General features: G+C 37.1%; 3 protein-coding genes across 6 annotated transcripts; 1 reads left to right on the top strand and 2 right to left on the bottom strand.

The window, feature by feature from the left end:
- The first annotated feature begins 4,242 nt into the window (after positions 1 to 4,242).
- On the top strand, positions 4,243 to 7,644 carry LOC113741641 (phospholipase D alpha 4). The gene is made up of 4 exons (XM_027269224.2): positions 4,243 to 4,444; positions 4,885 to 5,442; positions 5,534 to 6,728; positions 6,872 to 7,644. Exons 1-4 carry the CDS (start codon positions 4,358 to 4,360, stop codon positions 7,303 to 7,305), a joined length of 2,274 nt encoding a protein of 757 aa, XP_027125025.1. The 5' UTR covers positions 4,243 to 4,357; the 3' UTR covers positions 7,306 to 7,644.
- Positions 7,645 to 7,864: 220 nt separating this feature from the next.
- Positions 7,865 to 10,909, bottom strand: LOC113741645 (thioredoxin-like 2, chloroplastic). The gene is made up of 4 exons (XM_027269231.2): positions 10,378 to 10,909; positions 9,267 to 9,449; positions 8,783 to 8,947; positions 7,865 to 8,320 (listed from the first exon to the last, which is right to left on the bottom strand). The coding sequence occupies exons 1-4, from the start codon at positions 10,570 to 10,572 to the stop codon at positions 8,255 to 8,257; spliced, it is 609 nt and encodes a 202-aa protein (XP_027125032.1). The 5' UTR covers positions 10,573 to 10,909; the 3' UTR covers positions 7,865 to 8,254.
- Positions 10,910 to 12,324: 1,415 nt separating this feature from the next.
- On the bottom strand, positions 12,325 to 20,295 carry LOC113741643 (protein FLX-like 3). Of its 4 annotated transcripts, none has more exons than XR_003460679.2 (6): positions 19,831 to 20,294; positions 18,461 to 19,001; positions 18,204 to 18,349; positions 17,802 to 17,881; positions 17,539 to 17,693; positions 12,325 to 13,618 (listed from the first exon to the last, which is right to left on the bottom strand). XR_003460679.2 is itself a non-coding variant. In XM_027269227.2 (6 exons), exons 3-6 carry the CDS (start codon positions 18,988 to 18,990, stop codon positions 17,610 to 17,612), a joined length of 840 nt encoding a protein of 279 aa, XP_027125028.1. In that variant the 5' UTR covers positions 18,991 to 19,001; positions 19,831 to 19,874; positions 20,136 to 20,294; the 3' UTR covers positions 17,366 to 17,609. The 4 variants fall into 4 exon arrangements, 3 of the variants coding, with proteins under 3 accessions (XP_027125028.1, XP_071903109.1, XP_027125030.1); XM_027269227.2 differs by lacking the exon at positions 12,325 to 13,618 and having other exon boundaries at positions 17,366 to 17,693; positions 19,831 to 19,874; positions 20,136 to 20,294; XM_072047008.1 differs by lacking the exon at positions 12,325 to 13,618 and having other exon boundaries at positions 17,366 to 17,693; positions 19,831 to 20,001; positions 20,136 to 20,293.
- Positions 20,296 to 20,376: the final 81 nt, after the last annotated feature.

Below are 20,376 nucleotides of genomic sequence, written 5' to 3'. Positions count from 1 at the left end.
ATGTCTATAATTTTTTCCCAACCCTTATACTGATCGACTTAATTAACTTATCGAGTTAATTCCCTCACCCTCTCTCTTAGTTTCTTATTTGTTTTTGGTTTTCTATTAATTTTGTAAATGTATTGATTTTGTTTCTTTTGTGAGCAGTAATGGAAGATATTATGTGCACAACCTTCATTAGAAATCAACCTTCTTTTCCAGGTCGGTCCCTCTACCTTTTAAGTATGTTTTGCTTTGCCTTTCCAGGTCGGATATTGCTTTGGAATTTTTCAGAACTTTTAACAAGGTCAAATATGTTAAAATTAAAACGCAAAGAGCGAAATGAGAATTAGTCCAAATCATGATTGCCTAAAATCCTTTTTTTTACAAAAAAAAAGTGATGAAAAGTACGTGAAATTATTAAAAGAATATATTTGGAACTCCATCTCTTAATTCTCTTTTCTTTACCTATGCAAGGGATAGAGTTTCTTCTAACTTGAAAAATAAAAAATGCAGAAGCACAGCCCACGCCCCCCATATCCCCGCAACCCCAACCCCCACCACAGCCCAGTAGCCCACGCCCCCATATCCCCCCCTTCCCATAACATAAAATATACAGCTAAATTCTTCTGCAGAAGCACCAAAACATAGAAGATGAAGGTAATTCTGAACATTATCAAGTAAATTTCATAACTAGAGTCTTAAATTTCAATATCGGCAAGCATTAGAACAGTCTTAAAAGACAGATGGTGTTTTTTTTTTTTTTTTGGGAAATGAAGTGCTCGATAGCACATAGATTTTGTTTCAAAGTAAAGTTGGACAAAAAAAAGTTAATCATTTGATTTAATTGAATAGACTTAATGTCCCATTAATTGTAACATAATTAATGGGATAGACATTAATGGTCAACATCAGGAAACGTTGGAAATTCATCTTGCATAGCAATAACTCTTACGTGAAGAGGATGAGAAGAGACTAAAGAATTCAGATACCAGTGTAGCAGTTATTGCATTAAGATTGGTACAAAAGGAGTAGTTACAATTATGAGCATACCTGATCTAGAAATGCACCCTTTTGGTTTGCTTGAATCCAGCTTGAAACTGTCGGCTGTTCTAATGCAGATGCTATTGACAAAATGACTAGCCATTTCTTCCAGGTTCTGAATTCTTCAATATCGGGAAGCATTAGCACAGTCTTAAAAGGCAGATGGTGTTTTTTTTTTTTGTTGGAAATGAAGTCCTCGATAGCACATAGATTTCGTTTCAAAGTAAAGTTGGACAAAAAAAGTTAATCATTTAATTTAATTGAATAGACTTAATGTCCCATTATTTGCCATATATCCCATTAATTGTAAGGTAATTAATGGGATAGACATTAATGGTATTTGACAATTAATGGGATAGACATTAAGCACATAGATTTGACTTCTGTAGTACATCAAGCAGCATGCCAATTGTAACGTAATAATAAGAAAATAAAGAACAGATGCTGAAAATGAATTTATGAAATTACTTTGTAATTTTTCAGAACTTTTAACAAGGTCAAATATGTTAACTGTAACGTAATTAATGGGATAGACATTAATGGTATTTGACAATTAATGGGATAGACATTAAGCACATAGATTTGACTTCTTTAGTATATCAGGAGAGGAAACAACAACGGTGTTTCACCAGCACCCATCCAACTCCAAATTGCAGAGCTCTTGCAAGACTAATAATACTACCTGGATTTATATCATCTGGGTGGCGTCTTAACTCTAACGCAGTTCTGTGTTTCCACATTTTCTACTACCATATATGAGTCGAATTCATGTTTATTTCCAAGTTTTTGTTTACCTTTAACAGTACTTTCTTTGTGATTCTATTCTGCTACCTGCTGCAAGAGTACAAAAATAGTGTCCTTTTGGCTATACTCTTTATTAAGTTACGAACATTTCCAAACGTCGATTCTTTAATACATATGGTCTATCCAGTCGTCTTTAAGCAAATAATCACCCCTGGCCTACTCTCAAATACAGCCTAATACATTAGTATTGGCAACAATAAACATGAGACAGAGAGACCCAAAAATGTATTAATTTTTCGTGCGGTAGAGACAGCAGATACGCTTTTCGTTGTGAATAATAAGTGACTGTACGCGTTTATTTAATATCCACACTGACAAAAAGCGGACATATACAGAGAGAGAGAGCCATCACTTTTCAAAAATGCCTGATCATCTGACTATCAGGCATCCACAGGAGACCAAGTTCATCTATAAAGTTACCTTTCCCTCCGCAGTCCAGACTTAAAAAACTTGATCCACGGGGCCACATTAGTCAGAACCATATGATCAACTGCTATTTTTTTCACCGAATTTAAAAGATCACTCCAATAACATAAAATATATGGCTAAATTCTTGTGCAGAAGCACCAAAACAAAGAAGATGAAGCTAATTCTGAACATTATCAAGTAAATTTCATAACTAGATTTTCACAACAAACCACACAGATTATTATTCACTACGAATAGGATGTTTTGGGAAGAAAATAGGATGCTATTGTTGCCTTAATTCGCCAGAACAAACGGTTTCAAGGAACGAAAATGGTATTCAGCTATGTGAAGGTCATTTTTCAAAGACAGTGTGTATGCATTGTAATGACGTGGTTGCCACTGTTATTAGGTAATTAATTTCATGTATACTTAACTTCAATATATTTTTCTGTATTGCATATAATATTTTATTTGTCAAACAGGTATAACGTTAATATACAAATCAGAGATTCCAGTGGTAATATGCATATTAATCTACAAGACAGACATGCACGATTTGTATTTGGTTGTGATACTTCTTATCTCAGGGCATTACAAAGGAAGGTAGAATTTCTTAATATATGTTTATTTTTTATAGTACTATTTATAAATCATGTAAAAAAATACACTAATTTCGTACGTTGTTAATTATCAGGAAAATAATGATAGGTTATTCGGCCAACGAATTAATTCATGCATAGATCGTGCATTTTCATTTGTAGTACGCACTCCACAAAATTCAACAGAGTTAATTAAATCACCAATTTTGGCTTTCGTACTAAAAGTGGATTGGTGTGAAGAGTGTTCGCACCTTCAAGGAAGATTATCAAATCGAATGCTTAGTATTTGTAAGTATTTCATTTTAACCACATTCAATTACATTCATTTGTAGAAATATATCATTCCCTTTTTTAATATAGATTTTATTTTTTTTTCAGGATCCATCTTTCGAGAAAAGACAGTTCTTGAATGATATACACATTCTATTATATTTTAAACTATTGTTAAATAGATATTACATTTAAAATTTGTTGGTTCAATTTTTTCACCTTTATTTGTTTATCATTTTATTTTTTTCAATAATATTAGCACCGTGCGTAGCACGGATATTCACACTAGTTTGTACAAGACCGAGAACAGCATTACGACTTCAAAAAGTTCTTGCCATTCAAACTTACTCCAGTCTCCTATCCGTTGGAGGACTAGCCACATTGAAAGAGTTTTTACTTGCACAAGTCCGTTGGTTTTATGTACTTGTGCAATTTTGGTGATAAAGTTGACAAAGAAAGGGGCGGGGCGGCTCAGGCGGGAGAGTAAAAAAGAGTAGATTTGATTTGTAAGTTCTTGATGTTGAAGGAATTCAATTAACTACGTACAAAAATTTTCTTCTTTTTTCCTTTCCCATTTCTTGCTTTATTTTCTTTCTCCTCCTCGAGTTTCTCATTCTGTACAAAGAAAAAGTTTCTTTAACGTAACTTGACCAGTCGAAGCAACAAAATTTGTGCACCCCACGTTACAGCCAGCAGCTCTTTCCAATAGGAAATCTGTAACACAAGGAAGTTGCAAGGCAAAATCTTTCGTCCGATGTTAAAAAAATCGTATGATAATTAATGAGAGCTGGATTCCCATCTTTCCATCCACCTTTCTCCTATGCACTGTTGTACTTCTCCACAAATTTATAAAATTGGGCCTTGACCAGGCAGGCACTCCCGAATCTGATGAAAGAATCAATAACATTATGGCAGCTTATAGAATGAATGATTTACCAAAGGGAGTTGAATGATGGCTATGCTACTTGCTATTCTTTACCAAGAAAGCTTCTGCTTAAAGGGGAATCTAAGGGTAGACTTTGAGGATTGCCTGTAAGACTAGAAAAGGAAATCCCCACAAGTCATCGCAACTGCCTAACTTAAGTTACATTCCAAGTCCCCCCACCATTCATATATTCATCTGTTACAATAACAAACTAACCTCCCATTCATATGTTCATCTGTTAATGCCAACATGAGTTAACTACCAAACCAGCCATTTCTGTCGTCTTACTCTCTGGACTCCCGCACCAGCAACCAAAAAAAAAAAAAAAATGGAGGGAAAACACAAGTTCTTCCATGGAACACTTGAAGCTACTATCTGCCATGCCACACCTTACAAACCGTCCTTCCGCTTCAGCGTAAGTGTTTCATATCTTCTTCTTTAAATTCATTTTCCCTTGTCAAGTTAAGTTCTTCGCAATGTTTTTGCCTACTAAATTCTGGTATAAGTTTAGACCATTATTCATCTTCCCGGCTCCATCTCCACATGTATAATGTTTGTGTCTGGATAATTATGGCATCTGTGTTGCCTGATGAGTGATAATTTTACTCCCCTGCATTTTCTATTCCAAGAAAAAGGGATTCTGATCATAAGCATATATACATAAAATGAAGAATGGTTACACATTCACCATACTACACAAATAATCGCTTCTTGCTGCACGGTAGACAATCCAGAATTTTGCTCTGGATTGTCTTCTCTTCTGTATACGAGAAGACGATAATATTGTTGACATACGCCAGCAAGACTGGACGTTTTAAAGAAGAATTTAGTCAGTGAACTTTGTCTGTTATGCAGTGTGTGGCAAATGAAAAGCCTGCCTACGTGACTATCAAAATTGCCAACAAAAAAGTAGCAGAGACAGCACACGAACATGACCGTATCTGGAACCAAACCTTTCAAATTCTCTGTGCTCATCCATCTGACACTATCATTACAATTGCCCTCAAGACAAGGTGCTCCACCCTGGGGAAAATCAAAATTTTGGCCAATCAGCTTCTGGATGGAGCAAGTTTGATCAATGGCTTCTTTCCTCTTTGCGGGGAAAATGGTAAGCCAAATCTGAAACTTAAATTACAGTATATCTTATGGTTCAAACCAGCAGAATATGAATCAAGTTGGGAGAAAGTACTAGCAAACGATGCATATCAGGGGTTGAAGAATGCTACATTTCCTCAGAGATCAAATTGCAGTGTCACACTCTATCAGGACGCTCACCAGTGTGCTTCTTTCCAACCTCCATCTGCTCTTTGCCAGACACCCAAAAAGCTGTGGGAGGACGTATACAAAGCCATTGAGGGGGCAAAGCATTTGGTTTACATTGCAGGATGGTCCTTAAATCCGAAAATCATACTAGTAAGTTGAAAAATGTGGCTCATACTTTAGTCTTTACCCTGTCCTTCAGGAGAATCTTTCTTTCCCCTTAAAACTCAAGCACCATTTCCAGGTTCGTGATCCCAATACGGATCTTCCACATGCACGAGGAGTGAAGCTTGGGGAGTTATTGAAGCGTAAAGCAGAGGAAGGGGTCGCTGTTAGAATTCTGCTTTGGGATGACGAAACTTCCTTGCCAATTATCAAGAATCAAGGAGTAATGAAAACGCATGATGAAGATTCCCTGGCATATTTCAAACATACCAAAGTAATATGCAAATTGTGCCCCAGATTGCATGATAAATTCCCTACAGTCTTCTCTCACCATCAGAAGACTATAACTGTAGACACCCGAGTGCAGCAATCTTCAACAAATCGAGAAATCCTGAGCTTTATTGGTGGCTTGGATCTTTGTGATGGCCGTTATGACACACAAGACCACTCATTATTTAAAACACTAAATACAGAAGCACATTGCTATGATTTTTATCAAACGAGCATATCTGGAGCTAGCCTTCATAAAGGAGGACCAAGAGAGCCATGGCATGATACGCATGCTTGTATCGCAGGGCAAGCTGCATTGGACGTCCTAACAAATTTTGAGCAAAGGTGGACGAAGCAATTTGAGCCATCGCTTCTAGTTCCGCTCAGCTCCATTCCTGAACTGTCTAATCAGCATTCTACAAGCATTTCCTCCGAAAGGGATTGGAATGTTCAAGTTTTTCGATCAATTGACCACGTATCAGCGATTCCTTTGCCAAGAAACATGTCCACTGAACGAAGCATCCATGAAGCTTATGTGGAAGCAATTAGGCGGGCAGATAGATTCATATATATAGAAAACCAATATTTTCTAGGAGGATGCCATCTATGGGAGAAAGATCAACAATGTGGCTGCAGAAACTTGATTCCCGTTGAGATTGCACTAAAAGTTGCAAACAAAATAAAAGCCAAAGAGCGATTTGCAGTTTATATAGTAATACCAATGTGGCCAGAAGGTGCTCCAGAGAGTGAATCAGTTCATGACATATTACACTGGCTAAGGGAAACAATGAAGATGATGTACAAGTTGATAGCTGAAGCTTTAGAAGAAAGGGGTGAGCCAGGGCATCCAAGAGATTACTTGAATTTCTTCTGCCTAGCAAATAGGGAAAACGAAGTGAAAGGAGAATTTGTTCCTCCATATTCTCCTCATCCCGAAACACATTACTGGAATGCTCAAAAACAGAGGAGATTCATGGTGTATGTTCATTCCAAGCTAATGATAGGTAGGACCTATGAACCTATGAGTAAACCCTAGATGATACTGGGATTTAAATATTCAAATTCATTGCACTATGATGATAATACCAGTAGTGTTACCCAATGTTGCTGTCTCTGATACGTCCTGTTTTTACTTCTCTCATTGCAGTGGACGACACTTATATGCTGATAGGCTCGGCCAATGTGAACCAAAGATCCATGGACGGGAAACGTGACACTGAGATTGCAATAGGGTGCCACCGGTCTAAAAGCAGTGAAGAAAGAATGGATCGTGGAGATATTCATGCTTTTCGATTGTCACTGTGGTATGAACATACAGGTCAAGCTGAAGAAGTATTCCAGGATCCTCGGTCCTTGGAATGTGTCCAGAGAATCCGATCAATTGGAGAGCAAATGTGGGAAGTTTACAGTGCAGATGAAGTGGTCGACATGAAAAGGACCCACTTACTCACGTACCCTGTGAATGTAACCAAGGAAGGTTGTGTCCAGGATCTTGCGGAGGGCAATTATCACTTCCCAGATACAAGAACACCAATAAAGGGCAAAAGATCAAAATTTCTCTCACCTGTATTCACTACGTAATCGAAGCATCCATCTGAAAGTAACTTCATCGCTGGGTTTGGTGCAGGCCTTCAGGCTAAGAGTAACAGGTGGACGCTAAGAAAAATGGGAATATAGCACTTCGTTTATTGCAACAGCAAATTCTCCAGATTAACATTGTACACTGTATATACTACATGAATTGGTTTAATCTTTCTCCCTTCGAGTTTCCCGTGTAACTCAAATAGTCAACATCTGCTTTAGATGTCTTAAATAACTGACGGGGTGAAATTGATCTTTTTTCTTCCACATCACCACCGTGCAGCTAAAATCATGCCTGACAAGCCCTGACAGATTACGGTTTCAGAGTTTCTTCATTTATATCATTTCCAAATTAACTTGTTCTCTCAATTACCCTGCATTATCTTTTCCTTTTCGAATTGTAATCCGCGACTAGCTCCAAGAAGAAGCCATGACAAAATATTAGTCTTTGCCACAGATGGCAAAGAAATGGAACCCACGTCAGTGAATGGGTAAACAAACACTACCTTCTTGAAGCAGTAGCACGACATATTTACTCTTTTACGATTGACAAGCAACGTTGAAACTAAGAAGTGCTTGATCAAATGCGAAAGTCCAGTAAAGTTACTGTAAAATTCACCTAAAACACCAACACTACAAAAAAACTACTGAATGGAAGCTTTTCTTTTTTCAAACATTCATCTTTACAACCTTTTCCACCGGTCAATTTTGAGGTAATTTGTGAACTATCAACTGTTACTTTACAAGAAATATGAGTGGTTTTGGAAGAATTCTTATAGAGGAAGCAAAGATTTAGCACACCCAATTGGACTGGCTAAAAAACTGCTATACCAATACAGAGGGTGAGGATGCCAACCTTTGATCATCTCCTGATCCAAGCAGATACTCGAGGAAGGTAGAGACATCCCTCAGCATAATCTTAGGAGTACTTTGCAAGGAGTGCCAGACCTTAGGAATACTTCCCTCCTGACCAGGTTGGGTTGTGGGTAGCAATTGCATCTTTTAATTTTTGAATCTGCATATTAGTTGGAAAAAGGCTCAACCAAGCAATTCCATGCAAAAGAACAAACATATAATCCATGAGGTACCAAAGCAGTGTGGCTCACAGCTGTGGCTATCTACCACCAGGAAATCCAAATATGCACCACAGTGACTATGCAGAACAGTTTTCAGTGACAAATGGCTGATTATACCTGATTTTTACTGCATAGACAGTTCAAAATTGGTGGACGATCATCACAGACATTCTCTTTCTTCACGTTACTAGATTTAGGAGTAATTCTTTTCTTGCTATTTCTTCTCTTGTTTTCTGTTGTATTTAGTTTGTTTTCATTTGGTGTTTCTTTGGGTTGGAAGCAGGAAACATGGCTAAAGAGGTAAAGAGAAAGCAGAAAGGAAGAGTTCGGAAACAGTTAATGTGCTATAAACCAATATTAAAAAACACCGAATTTAGTAAAATAGAACTAAATTCACACACCTTAGCCAGAGAACAAGAAAACGATTCAACCAGGCGATCAGCTCCTCGATAGAAGTGGAAATATGGAAGGACCTTTATATTCAAACTTTTGCACAAACCCTTGTTCTCATCAAAGTTTACCTTGAGAAAGAGAACCTCTGGATGTTCTTCAGCTATTTTGCAGAGCTGATCAATGAAGATACAGCATTTTAAAAAAAAATGCAGAACTTAACATTGAGCTACAGCAATATCAAGATTTTAAGCAAAAGAAAATAAAATCACAACGTATAGATAGCAAATGAAAGTTAAACTCCTGAAAATACATTCACAAAAGGTTATATAGATTATACCATCCCGGTTTGGGTGGGAAGAAATAAGTAAGCTGAGCAAAATACAAGTGTATAGACTGATATTCTAAGTATGATTTAGTAGTTCAGCATAGAATGCCTATTATGGGGCAAGAAAGGACAAACTTTCCAGGATCACAGGTAGAGCATATACTTACTTTGGGGAATAATGCTCGACAAGAGGCACACCACGTGCCATAGAAGTCAACGATCACTAAGCTATCTCCAGCTTGACTTAAAGCATCAACAAATTCTTGTGTTGAATGAATGTCAACCATATTTGCTCCAGCATTTTTTTCCCACCACTTTGGCTGGTCAGTTTCTTCAGCAACTGCACGTACCTGAGGTTCGCAGAAAATATACCTATAGATTATTGCAAGGATTGTCCAAGAAAAGCTCTATTAAACATGACAATCTACTTAAAAACTCCAGTATTTGTCCAAAACGAGCGTGTCATAGCAGCACAATGTGTGGTGTAAACCATGGCTCCTTTGGACGCATAAATTGTATATGTCATACATCTTTGATGTTTGAGGCAAAGATTAGTGCGGTTGATAAATGACACCTAGACAGGTTAACGTTTTCCCCTTATCATCACATGGAAACAAATGTTGACACAATGTTACTGCCAAAAGCAAAATGCCTACAGAATCTACTTAAGACGCATAACTTCACTAAACTATACCATTGTTTCAAATTAATGGCTGTCCACGTTCCATTCTCATTTTAAACGAACAAATATCCTCAGGCAACCCAGCTTCCCATCCAGGATGCAATTCCAGCATCTAACCTCTTGCTTCGTTAAATTTCTTCTTTCCTCTTATGCTTCCTAGCAAGGAGCGTCTTTTCCTTCCAAAATCTTCCAACTCCTTGATTAACGATTTCAGTTCTTGGAAATGGTCTAAGCAAGCATTTAATAACTACTCTGAAGTAAATTGTTTTCTATTTTCTTTCACGGCACTGTGAACTCCCCGAAATTTTTCTACAGTATCACCACTGCCTCGCTATCGACTTAATCCTAGTTGTCGATCTCAGACAAATAAGTAAAAATGATTTTTTTTTTTTTTAAAAAGCAAACTTGGTTCAAAGTGTGAAATAGAAGTTCCAAGCATTTAGGAACACCAATGAAGAACATCTAAAGAACCTTAAAAAATACATTTAGACAAAAACCTATATCAACAAGAATTCTCAACTGGGCAATCAGAATTCAGTCAATTAATTGAAAAAATAAGGCTTCCCATAAAAGCAAAAAAGAAACAAAGTCCTTACCTTGAACCGAACTAGAGGTCTTGTACGGACGCAATCAAGACGAGGCTTGAGAAAAAGGGAGCAGCTAATATTCTGATCCCATCCCCTCAATTTGCTTCTTGTACCCACTTGGAGGTGGTAGCATATGCGAGCGGAACGAATAGAGAACTGTAAAACATCACCAGATTTGTATTGAATAACAGGATTTCCCAGCATATCTTGCAGTTTTCACATCATGAATTGGAGCAAAAAAGTTTACTTGAAGCACTACTATTACTACAATTTGCTAATTCCTCAATCCTCACTAAGCATGAGACTCGCTCACGGAGAGCTTCAGTGATACTACCACTATTTGAGCTGAGATTGTTCCAATTGCATTAATTGGACCTTTTTTTTTTTTTTTTTCAAATTGTATTATGGAGTATCAAAAAAAAAATTATTAAAAAAATTTGTATTTCCGCGGAGCCAAGGACCCACCGCCGAAGGGGCCGTTGATCTACCATTACCCTTTACGGGGAAGGTAGGCAACACGGGTGCAAGGAAAATTTCACATGACCCACTGCTAGTAGTAATGGACTGTTTTGAAGGCCTGAATTGGTAAGCGTCTCCTCCAGGAAAGATGGATTGGTTTGAGTGGTAAAATTAGTTTACCTATAAAAAAAAATACGATTTTAAAAACACAAAATTGATTATGGAGCTTCTTTTATTGCTTGTTTTGGGTAGTGTATTACAATTATTTTACACATTGCAATTTTTTTTTTCACTTCTTTGTTTGTGCATTTGTTTCCGATAAATTATTTCCTCAACTGGAGGAATCTACTAGTTTGTTGTCCAGTGCACCGGGATTTTGTTGTAGCTTATGAATCGTTCATAGGAAATGTTGTTGAGAAAGGGCTAGCTGGCGTAGTAGAATTTTAATCGGACAAGGTAAAAAAAAAAAAAAGTGTTAACTAATGCATTGCCAGGTCATATAATGTAATATTGTAACTTTTATTTACCCTTGTACTAAGAAAAATGGGGTGATTGAATTTGATGAGTTTGTTCATGTACTAGGCAGATTCCATCCTCTGGCAGCTTTTGATGAAAAGATTAATGGTGAGTATCCGGGAAGACGGATCGGATCGTCTCTTTCATGCCGGTGACAACATATGCACTTTTGCTTCCTCGCACTTTCTGAACATATGTTGACATTAAAAAATAATAATAAAAGATTTATTTTATTTCTACTGACTACAATATTTCCTCTTAATTGCTGCAGTTTCATTTAAGATGTATAATTTGAGACAAATTGGGTACGTTGAGCAGGCAGAATAAGTTTTGATGTTCGCAGAGGATAATTTTTACTGTGGAAGTAGTTTTCCTTGATAAACTTTGGCTTTCCTTTGACGGGATTGCCAGCTATACAAGTCAATCTGCATTCTCTTATCCTTTTGTACTTCAATGTTTTAGTTTGTTTACTGTTGTGCTTTCAATGTCTTGATCCTAAAACTATACAGATGATGCTCGAACAAAGCATAAAGCAGATTATCAACAACCCTTGCGGCATACTGCATTTTACCCCACAAAATTAACTTATTCAACATGAGTAGCGCTGCCAAAGCTTCGGGACTCCTGAGAAACAGAAACATATTACATCTTTTTAAGTTTCAAAAACATGATTAAAGAACAGTAACGGTGAATTCCCTGATCGATGAGAAGAGGGTCAACAACATCTTTGGCTGGTGGTACCACCGAGACTTATCAAGACTTTTTAAGTTTTGGTGGAAGTGCAAGGTTAAGGGTTCAACCTTTTTTTTTTACCATATACTTGCAACTTAATTGTGACTGTCGCTTTCAAGCGGTTTACCCCAACAGAATCCCGTCACTTAGGCTCCACTTCCCTCTAGATTAGACTAAAGTAGATTATACAAAATGTTATCCTTACGACAGAAAAAAAAAAAAAAAAAAAAAGAATGAGAAGAGGTCAAATTCGCTTAAAAGTCATCTAACAATTAACCAAATTGAGAAATACGAAAAAGCCTTGATGCATAGGTCCAATGTCGATATAGGTACAGAGCTACAGAAGTAAAGCCATCCAAACAGCATATCTTCCCCATTTTGGAAAACCAGCGGAACAGAGAGTACTTGATAAGTATTACCAAACAAAACGGCTAAAAAAAATAAAAGGGTGTTACCAAACTACTCTAGAGCTCTTGATTGAACTAGAAATACTTTCACATTTGACAAAAGATACCCCTAGCCCCATTGGTTTACACGCACATACATATGAATTATGAAACCATCAATCAAACCTCCTGGATGAGCGTAAACACTAGTTTCATTCGCTATTGAAAATCAGCAACAAAACCAGGCTCTGCAACAAACAAAACTTTTGCAACATATTCCATCAATCTTAGAAAATTCATGAATATCCCAAGAGGAACTGCTTATTTGGATCGAACTACTACCAAAGGATCGATGACCATCATTGCCATAAAAACAAATTTAAATATATTTGACCAAGATTTAACGTAATATCAAACCACTGAATTTTATCTAGAAATTTGTAGAAAAGTATTTTTTGGAATCCAAGTTAGAAAACCAACTGCACACATTAATCCACTTAGTTTTCAAAGAATTTCGGTTGTGTCTAGTGGGCAATAACAAATCAATCTCAGTTTCACCCTTTGATTTCCAACAAATTTTTGGAAATTAAAGGGTGAAAATCAAAGAATTGATCTGTTGCAGGCTTAATCAATACAACTTCAGAATTCTGAGACCTAAACTGCAATTAACCCTTAAAACTATCAACCAAGTTTAAATATAACATAAGAAGCTAAACTTAAAATTCCTTATTTTAAGAAGTTCCACTCAAATATTCTTTATGGATAAAAAAAAATATTTGGGATTTACTGAGTTTAACTTTTGAATAAGAAGAGATGGTTCAGTGGACTAAACAGCAGAGTGCTACAGCTCTCACCATCCATTACTGCTTAATCAAAGTAAAGCACAGTCGAGTCAAGACGGAATGAATTAAATCCAATAAGATGGCATTCCCTGGGCCAGCTTTCACATCTTGACAAAATCCACTAAGTATGTGCTTGAGAGCCAGTCATTTCAAAAGTCCTTGATATCAGAATGGTTAATGACTACTTACTGCTTTTGTAATTGCCATCATTTTGTTAGGTTGATTCAGGAATTAAGTTTGTCACAAGTAAACTTACCTGATTCTGTAAATTTACCTTTGCACAGGGTTAGAAGAACATAGCCAGTAGCAGCTTGTCTGCGAAATGAAAGGATACAGAAAGTGTCAGAGAAAGAGAAATCCTAGAGAATCTGGAATTTGGTGGGAAAAAAGAATTCTAAAAAGTAATAATAATAATAACCTCAGAAACAAGAAATGGGAATACATGTTGCAAATAAAAATCCACAATAAACAAAGGAAGCAGCCCCCTAAATGAACTATGCTTCCACTTGCTTCCTTTCATTAGGCATTCTTAGCAACAGTGTGCAGCACAATGCAGTGAAACATTGTTAAGAAATTCAAAAAGCACTCAACTACATCCAGCATCTAGGCCAAAGATTACATAACCAAATACAATTTCCTCGGCAAAACTCACCCTCACATTGAATGTTTGACATCATTTTGAACCTGTTTTAGCGAAACAATTCAAGCATTAAATGGACAAGGATGACCTACAATGAGACCTGAATATTCCCTTTAAAATGCATGCTTTCGCTCCTCTCTACCCTCAAGAAGATCAATTATGAAGAATTTCCAGCAGAATGCAACAAACAATCTTCACTTCCATTATTCACCATAACTAACAGTTAACTCCCTCAAAAGCACCGCAAGTCCATTATTCACCATATTGCAGTCCAAATGCACTTGAAAATCCAGAAAACAGGAAAGAGCAATACCTGTTTGTCCACTCAACAGCTATATGATCCATAACCAACTAAAACAGAAAAGTTATTTACAAGGGCAATTCCACCCATGGCCATTTAAAGAGTATTCAGTGTCTACTCAAAATATCCAATCAAAAGTAGTCTGTTGCAAGGTGCAACAGTTAAATATTCAGATACTTAGCACTTTAGCAAATGTAAACAACTTCGTTTGCCGCTACATAAAAACAAAAACCCGCACTCAATTTAAAATCCAATTCCATAGAGATTAGTATATCATATATCTACCAATCCAGGAGCAGTGACACGTGATCTATCAGTAACTTTCACTTTCAGCGAGAAAGCACAGCAATATAAAATCTCTTCTTATAGTCTAGAAACATAACTAATATCATCCATCCTCAGAAGCTCCCTCACAGCTTAACCAATATCATCTGAGACAAAACCATCTACAAGGAACTCTGTAACTTCAAGAGAACAACTTAAAGAGTTTAACTTAATCTGAGAATCCACTACCTTGGACACCGCTGAACTTGAAAGGTACTACTAGCTATAATGTAAAAGGTAGCTACTCTCTTTGTTATCCTTCAGACCAAAAGTTACTGATCGGAACCAAAACTTGGACTCCTTTTCCAACACATTCAACTGATTCTTAATACTGTAGATTCTCTCTCTCTCTCTAAAATCTCATCACTCCTTTCAATCAATCGACAAGGTTCTCTGAGTTTTTCATCTTTTTCTTTTCACCTTTTATCTCTCTCTCTCTCCGCCGATTGTATTTCCAAAATCTCATCACTACTTTCAGTCAATCCACAAGGCGCTCTAAGTTTTTCATCTGTTTTTCCACCTTTTATCTCTCTCTCTCCGCCTCCTGTATTTCCAAAATCTCATCACTCCTTTCAATCAATCCACAAGGTGCTCAGTTTTTCATCTGTTTTTTCACCTTTTATAACTCAAAATTAGCTTCACCAATCCATCCCCACCAAGACAGCTAAATAAAGATGAAATGGAGGAATAATTCACAAACCAGGCTAAAATACAATAGTAAGATAATCCAATAAGCTAACTGAGCAATATTTCAAACTTAGACATCAATGATTTCTAGCATATATCCATCATTACAAAACTTGGAAATCTACAAGGCCTACTTATACACCACTTTAAGATAAATGGTAAGCATTTGCTCTGACTTCAAAGCAACATGCCCAAAAGTTCAAGCTAAGCAAAGACTAGAATCAATTTGTTAGGTATTCATGCACTAAAAAAATTATGTTGGGCTGAGAAAGTATGATCTAAGCTAAATGGAACCTAAATATCAAGATAAAATGCAATCATATCAAGCACAAAAATAATTAAGGACCTGGGAACCCACAATATAGAGACAAAATACCTGCCTATAAAGTCCACATCAGATATAAGCACTTCTCACATGGCACGCCCACCATCCTTCAGATCTTCCAACATTTATTCAATGCATAAGGAGCAAGTCGTAGAGCAAAACAGAGTCAGAGTAACCTGACTTATTCAATTGAACAGCATTGCAAAACTAAAAATCAAATGGCAAAATATACATTCTTTTATTAGAAAATGTTAGATTAGCATGGAAAGCTTTTGGCTGAAGTATCCAGCAGATCAAGCCTTGTGAGTACTGGTCAGTCTCAGCATGTCTTCAACATTTCTAAGTACATTTACCAAGCATGCTTCTGAGGCAACAGAGTGAGAAAAGATTGTATGTTGCTTCATTATCAACCCTTAGAGGTAACAATTAGATGTAACATCTCGTCCATGCAAAACAAAGAAACCTAACACACTTGACATTCTTGTTTGAACCAAAAGCTTTTATGCACTTCCATAATGTCCAAATTCTAATACATCAAACATCATAACTCCTACCAAAAGTTAATTTAGATGTCACACCTAAACCAATATGGTGACATATGGGAATATGTCTCAGCATTGCACTTCACGCTTCAACAAACATTCGCTCGTGCAAAGTTCATTTAGGCTAAACTTTTGCAACTATGAGCAGCATACTTAGATGATCATTCAAACACCAATAAACTTAGCAATAGGCACTAGACACTAATGTTTTCTCTAAATACCAAGCAAGTTATTACTCACCAACAATTCGAAAGCCACAAACGTATAACCTTTGCCTCCAGAACAGCAATCAGTGGTCTGCTAACAACTTCAATAGGCAAGATTCCACTTGACATTAATGGGAAAGAAGTTACAGTAGGTAATGCAAGAAACCAAATGCTTTTGCATTGCCTAAGAAAGACCAGACCTTCGAACACGTCACAACCTAGATCTGGAGCATTTCTTCCCACTGATACAGTTGCTTCATGCGTCCGAAATTGCAAGTCTTACTTGCCTTTTTAATCCATCCCCGAAATACTTTAAACTTCCACAAATAGGAACTTTAAGCTACTTTTCCTCATTTTCAACTCTCAGTACTTGTAGTAACTGCACATATTTCTACTATCTCCTTAAATTTGAATGAAATCATCCGCAGGAGCCAAAGACCTTCGAGTGTATCTTTATATTGAGGTATTTCTATACTCTATTACAACTACAACTAATCAAAAAAAATTAACTTGGGACTGCAGGAGAGCCATGTGGCTTCTACTCATTTTACTCCAGAAAGATGTAAATGCTTCAGCAGCTCTCATTTCAACAAGAAAAAAAAACACACGTAGAAAAGACAGAGATATTGATCTGCAATGTCTTCAAGGCAGTTTGCCTGAAATAATTTTGACACTGGAATTATTGTACTACATATTTAACTTGTGATAATATACAACTAAAACCTTAGGAAACTTTCTCCATTAGCATCTCTTTGTTCAAAGACTTGACCACCTACTGTGACATAATCCTCACCTCAAAAAGCATCGTATTTAACTATCATCCTTAAACCTAGGCAAGACAGCAACTATCCTTAAACCTAGTCGATAGTGATTTTCTTAAACACAATCCACTTAGAATATTCAGCATTCATGGCAAATTCAAAGAAAGTTTCGACAAGAATTTAATCAAGCAGATTTCACAATCACAAGCGCAGCTGAGATGAGGATGACAAGTATAAAAATAGAAACAGATAGAAAGTTGGATTAAGCGCCAGACATAAACTTCAATCTTCTCAGATTATACATTAAATACGAAAATGAAACCAACATCCCAACCATTAAATAAGAGTAATATTGCTTATCCTATACATGTCAGTAAAGATAGCCAACATTTGTTAAGTGGCAATCTACTAATGTAATACACACAGATAGAAGTCAAAGACTTCTTTACCCTTTCCAAGATAATAGCCACCAAACAGGAAGGGATGAGACATGCCTATAGTCACTCAAGACATCCACATCTCAACGGCGATTGATACGTGGCTTCTCTACTCCTGCCCATGAAGCCGAACTTGAGCCATAGAATGGACCCTTGTTGGCAGCACCCTGAGAAAAGTTTATTCATGTCAGTCCAAAAAATTTCTCTTCCTTAACACACGGTATTTAGAGATAACAATGATCCACTATAAACTAACTGATCATGAGCATTGATACCATATGAGCTCCATATCCGTCACCGTAAGGTCCAGGAAAACCACCCTCAGGGCTGCTGAATTTCATCCCATATGGTCCACCTGCAGCAAAAGGTACAGTAAAATTAAAATATGACAAGGACAAAACAAAACCCACACAAGTCTAATTATTTTACCACAAAAAAAAAGCAACAAAAATAATTCTATCCATTTTGCTTCTTGCCAAGAAAGGTCACTATCAGAAACCATCATGAAGTTGGATAAAATGAATGTTAAGAAATAATAACATACACATGAAAGGAGGCAGTTGTGTTTGCTCACAAGTAAAATGCAGATCATGCACCAAGACCATACAACAAACATAAGTGTGAAAAAAAATAATAAGTGTGCAAGTATCGTCGTAGATGAAAAGTAAACGACTGACCTGCAGACCATCCTCGGCCATCAGAATTGGCAAGCTCTGCACGCAGCTTTTCAACTTCTCGAGCCATACTGACCAAATTCTTCTCCATTGCTTGTCTCTGCTCCACCAGCTCAATATTTACTTTCTTTTCATAGTCAATAGCAGCTCTGAAAGTCAAATTCATTATCACAGGAAAAAAAAATCAAGGCAGTTAGTCAAGACATGGTACAATCACCCAAGGTGTAAGCACAGCAATAGCACTTAGGAAAAAGAGAAACCTAGAGCGCATAAGTTCCTGATGTAGTCCGTCAAGCTCAGCCCTTAAACGAGGAATCTGCTGGTTATCAGCTTGCAATCTTGTAAGGTCTTTTGTAAGGGCCTGCACTTGCCCAGACATATCCTGCCTGATGGTGTTCAGCCTCTGAACTTCAGCACGAAGTTGTCCAGCCTCGATTTTCAGAGGCTCAGTAGCACGAAGATCAGCTTCCAACTTCAATCCCCTTTCGATAAGTTCCCTCGACTGGACTTCCTGTTCAGCACGAATATCAGCTAAGATAAGATTCATACGACGAAGTTCTTCGTTTGCAGCACCCAGATCCTGCTGCAAAGCAACTCTATCTTCAACCAGTCTTCGATTTTCATCTAAAAGCCTGCGAATATCGGCATGCTGCATTTCAAGCTCCTCCTCCAGTAAAGCAGGATGAGGAGGTATAGGCCGTGGTAAAGGACCATGTAGAACAGGTCCTTCTGGAGGATATCCACGTCGGTTATCAAATGCTTCGCGAGGCATCCGGTTTCTTCCAGCCATGTCAAGTTACACTACAAAGAAGATAAATGAATTGGAGTAATCAAGTTACACAAGGAAAGAAGCTTGTAAGACAACTTAGTTGGCAAAGAATTATGACTTTAGCTTGACTTTTGTTTCAGCTCCATGCATTGTAAACATGATAAAAAGGAAAAACTACGAGTATACAAAGATTCCTAGAATGCCCACCATCTTGGACTGAAATCATCAAGTAGTGGCTTAATAAAATCCACGTGTTTCTACAGCTTTGCTGTGATGAAGTCAGAATAGCTTAATCACATTTAAGACAACTTGCAGCTAACTATAATCCCAAAACTCAATTGGCTTACTAATCTGGCAGAACAACAAAACCTGCCTCAAAGTCCCCAAATGCCACACCAGAACAACAACTACGAAGCAAACAAAATTTGAAAAGTCAACGTCCAATTGTCTACGGTGTATTCAGTTGTTAAATTCGTTCTTGAAGTCCATTTCCACAAGCTTGGACCTACTCTGGTTTATAAGCAACTAAACTAACCCTAGTATGAGTGGCCTTCTTATTTGCTACTCCTTTCAGCTAATTTTGGGTAGGTACATCAAACGTACTTAAATGACAAGACCATCGTGCTGCACTAAGAATTCGTCTAGACACATATCAAAACCTCGAATTACTACTGATCAGAACAGCGGGGCTATCTTAAAAACTCCAGCTAGTGATTATCAAACAAATACACAAATTACTTGAGGAATTAGCCAAACTCGTAACTTTGATCGCTACAAGAACCTGCCGGAAGAGAATTCCAAAATACAGACATTACTTGGTAACCAAATACATTTTTGCTTGATGAAACAGCGAAAACTCACCAAGTTTGTCCAAACTCTCGTGAGCTCAACAGAGATACCTTCAGCTGCAAATTTCTTCAAAATTTTAATATTTCGCGGAGGAGAGAGGGAGATTTCGAGTTACACAATGAGAGATTAAACGAATAAGCTTCCAAATATAACGATTTTCTTAAAGCCTCAGATGAAGAAACCCTGACACAGCATAATCTAATTTAGTAAATATCTTTTCCGGGAAGCGTACAGATTATGAACCCTAGTTATGCGCCTATTTTGCTGAGATTTATTCAGTGAATTATACTCCAGAGATCACAGAATTTAAGCCAAACCTTATAAGCTGAAAATGGCGAGGTTGCGACGAATCCTGCCACGAGCAGTATTATTGTTATTAATAATATGTCTTTGGCCTATCTGAGAAGCGGGGACCAGCCAAATTTTGCTAGTCTTCTGGGGCAAACGATAATACTACTAGTGTTTTTTTTTTTTTTTGGGGTCAAAGAATACTGCCAGTCGTAGCTCCTTTTTTGCCCCAAAACGAAAATATTTATGTATAGTAGTTAATTATCTTTT

Source organism: Coffea arabica, chromosome 4e, assembly GCF_036785885.1.
Source record: "Coffea arabica cultivar ET-39 chromosome 4e, Coffea Arabica ET-39 HiFi, whole genome shotgun sequence".
NCBI classification, from domain to species: domain Eukaryota; kingdom Viridiplantae; phylum Streptophyta; class Magnoliopsida; order Gentianales; family Rubiaceae; genus Coffea; species Coffea arabica.
The sequence above is the reverse complement of the archived record's forward strand: the minus strand, read 5'-3'. Positions and strand labels throughout refer to the sequence as shown.

Excerpts from the sequence above, each read along its gene's own strand:
- LOC113741641 (XM_027269224.2), top strand. The coding sequence starts at position 4,358 with ATGGAGGGAAAACACAAGTTCTTCCATGGAACACTTGAAGCTACTATC. Across the intron at positions 5,443-5,533 it reads TAAATCCGAAAATCATACTA|GTTCGTGATCCCAATACGGA; the intron begins GTAAGTTGAAAA and ends CACCATTTCCAG. Across the intron at positions 6,729-6,871 it reads TCATTCCAAGCTAATGATAG|TGGACGACACTTATATGCTG; the intron begins GTAGGACCTATG and ends CTCTCATTGCAG.
- LOC113741645 (XM_027269231.2), bottom strand. The coding sequence starts at position 10,572 with ATGCTGGGAAATCCTGTTATTCAATACAAATCTGGTGATGTTTTACAG. Across the intron at positions 9,450-10,377 it reads GACCTCTAGTTCGGTTCAAG|GTACGTGCAGTTGCTGAAGA; the intron begins GTAAGGACTTTG and ends TGCGAACCTCAG. Across the intron at positions 8,948-9,266 it reads GTCGAGCATTATTCCCCAAA|CTCTGCAAAATAGCTGAAGA; the intron begins GTAAGTATATGC and ends TTCATTGATCAG.
- LOC113741643 (XM_027269229.2), bottom strand. The coding sequence starts at position 18,990 with ATGGCTGGAAGAAACCGGATGCCTCGCGAAGCATTTGATAACCGACGT. Across the intron at positions 17,882-18,203 it reads TGGCCGAGGATGGTCTGCAG|GTGGACCATATGGGATGAAA; the intron begins GTCAGTCGTTTA and ends CTTTTGCTGCAG. Across the intron at positions 17,694-17,801 it reads ACGGATATGGAGCTCATATG|GGTGCTGCCAACAAGGGTCC; the intron begins GTATCAATGCTC and ends AACTTTTCTCAG.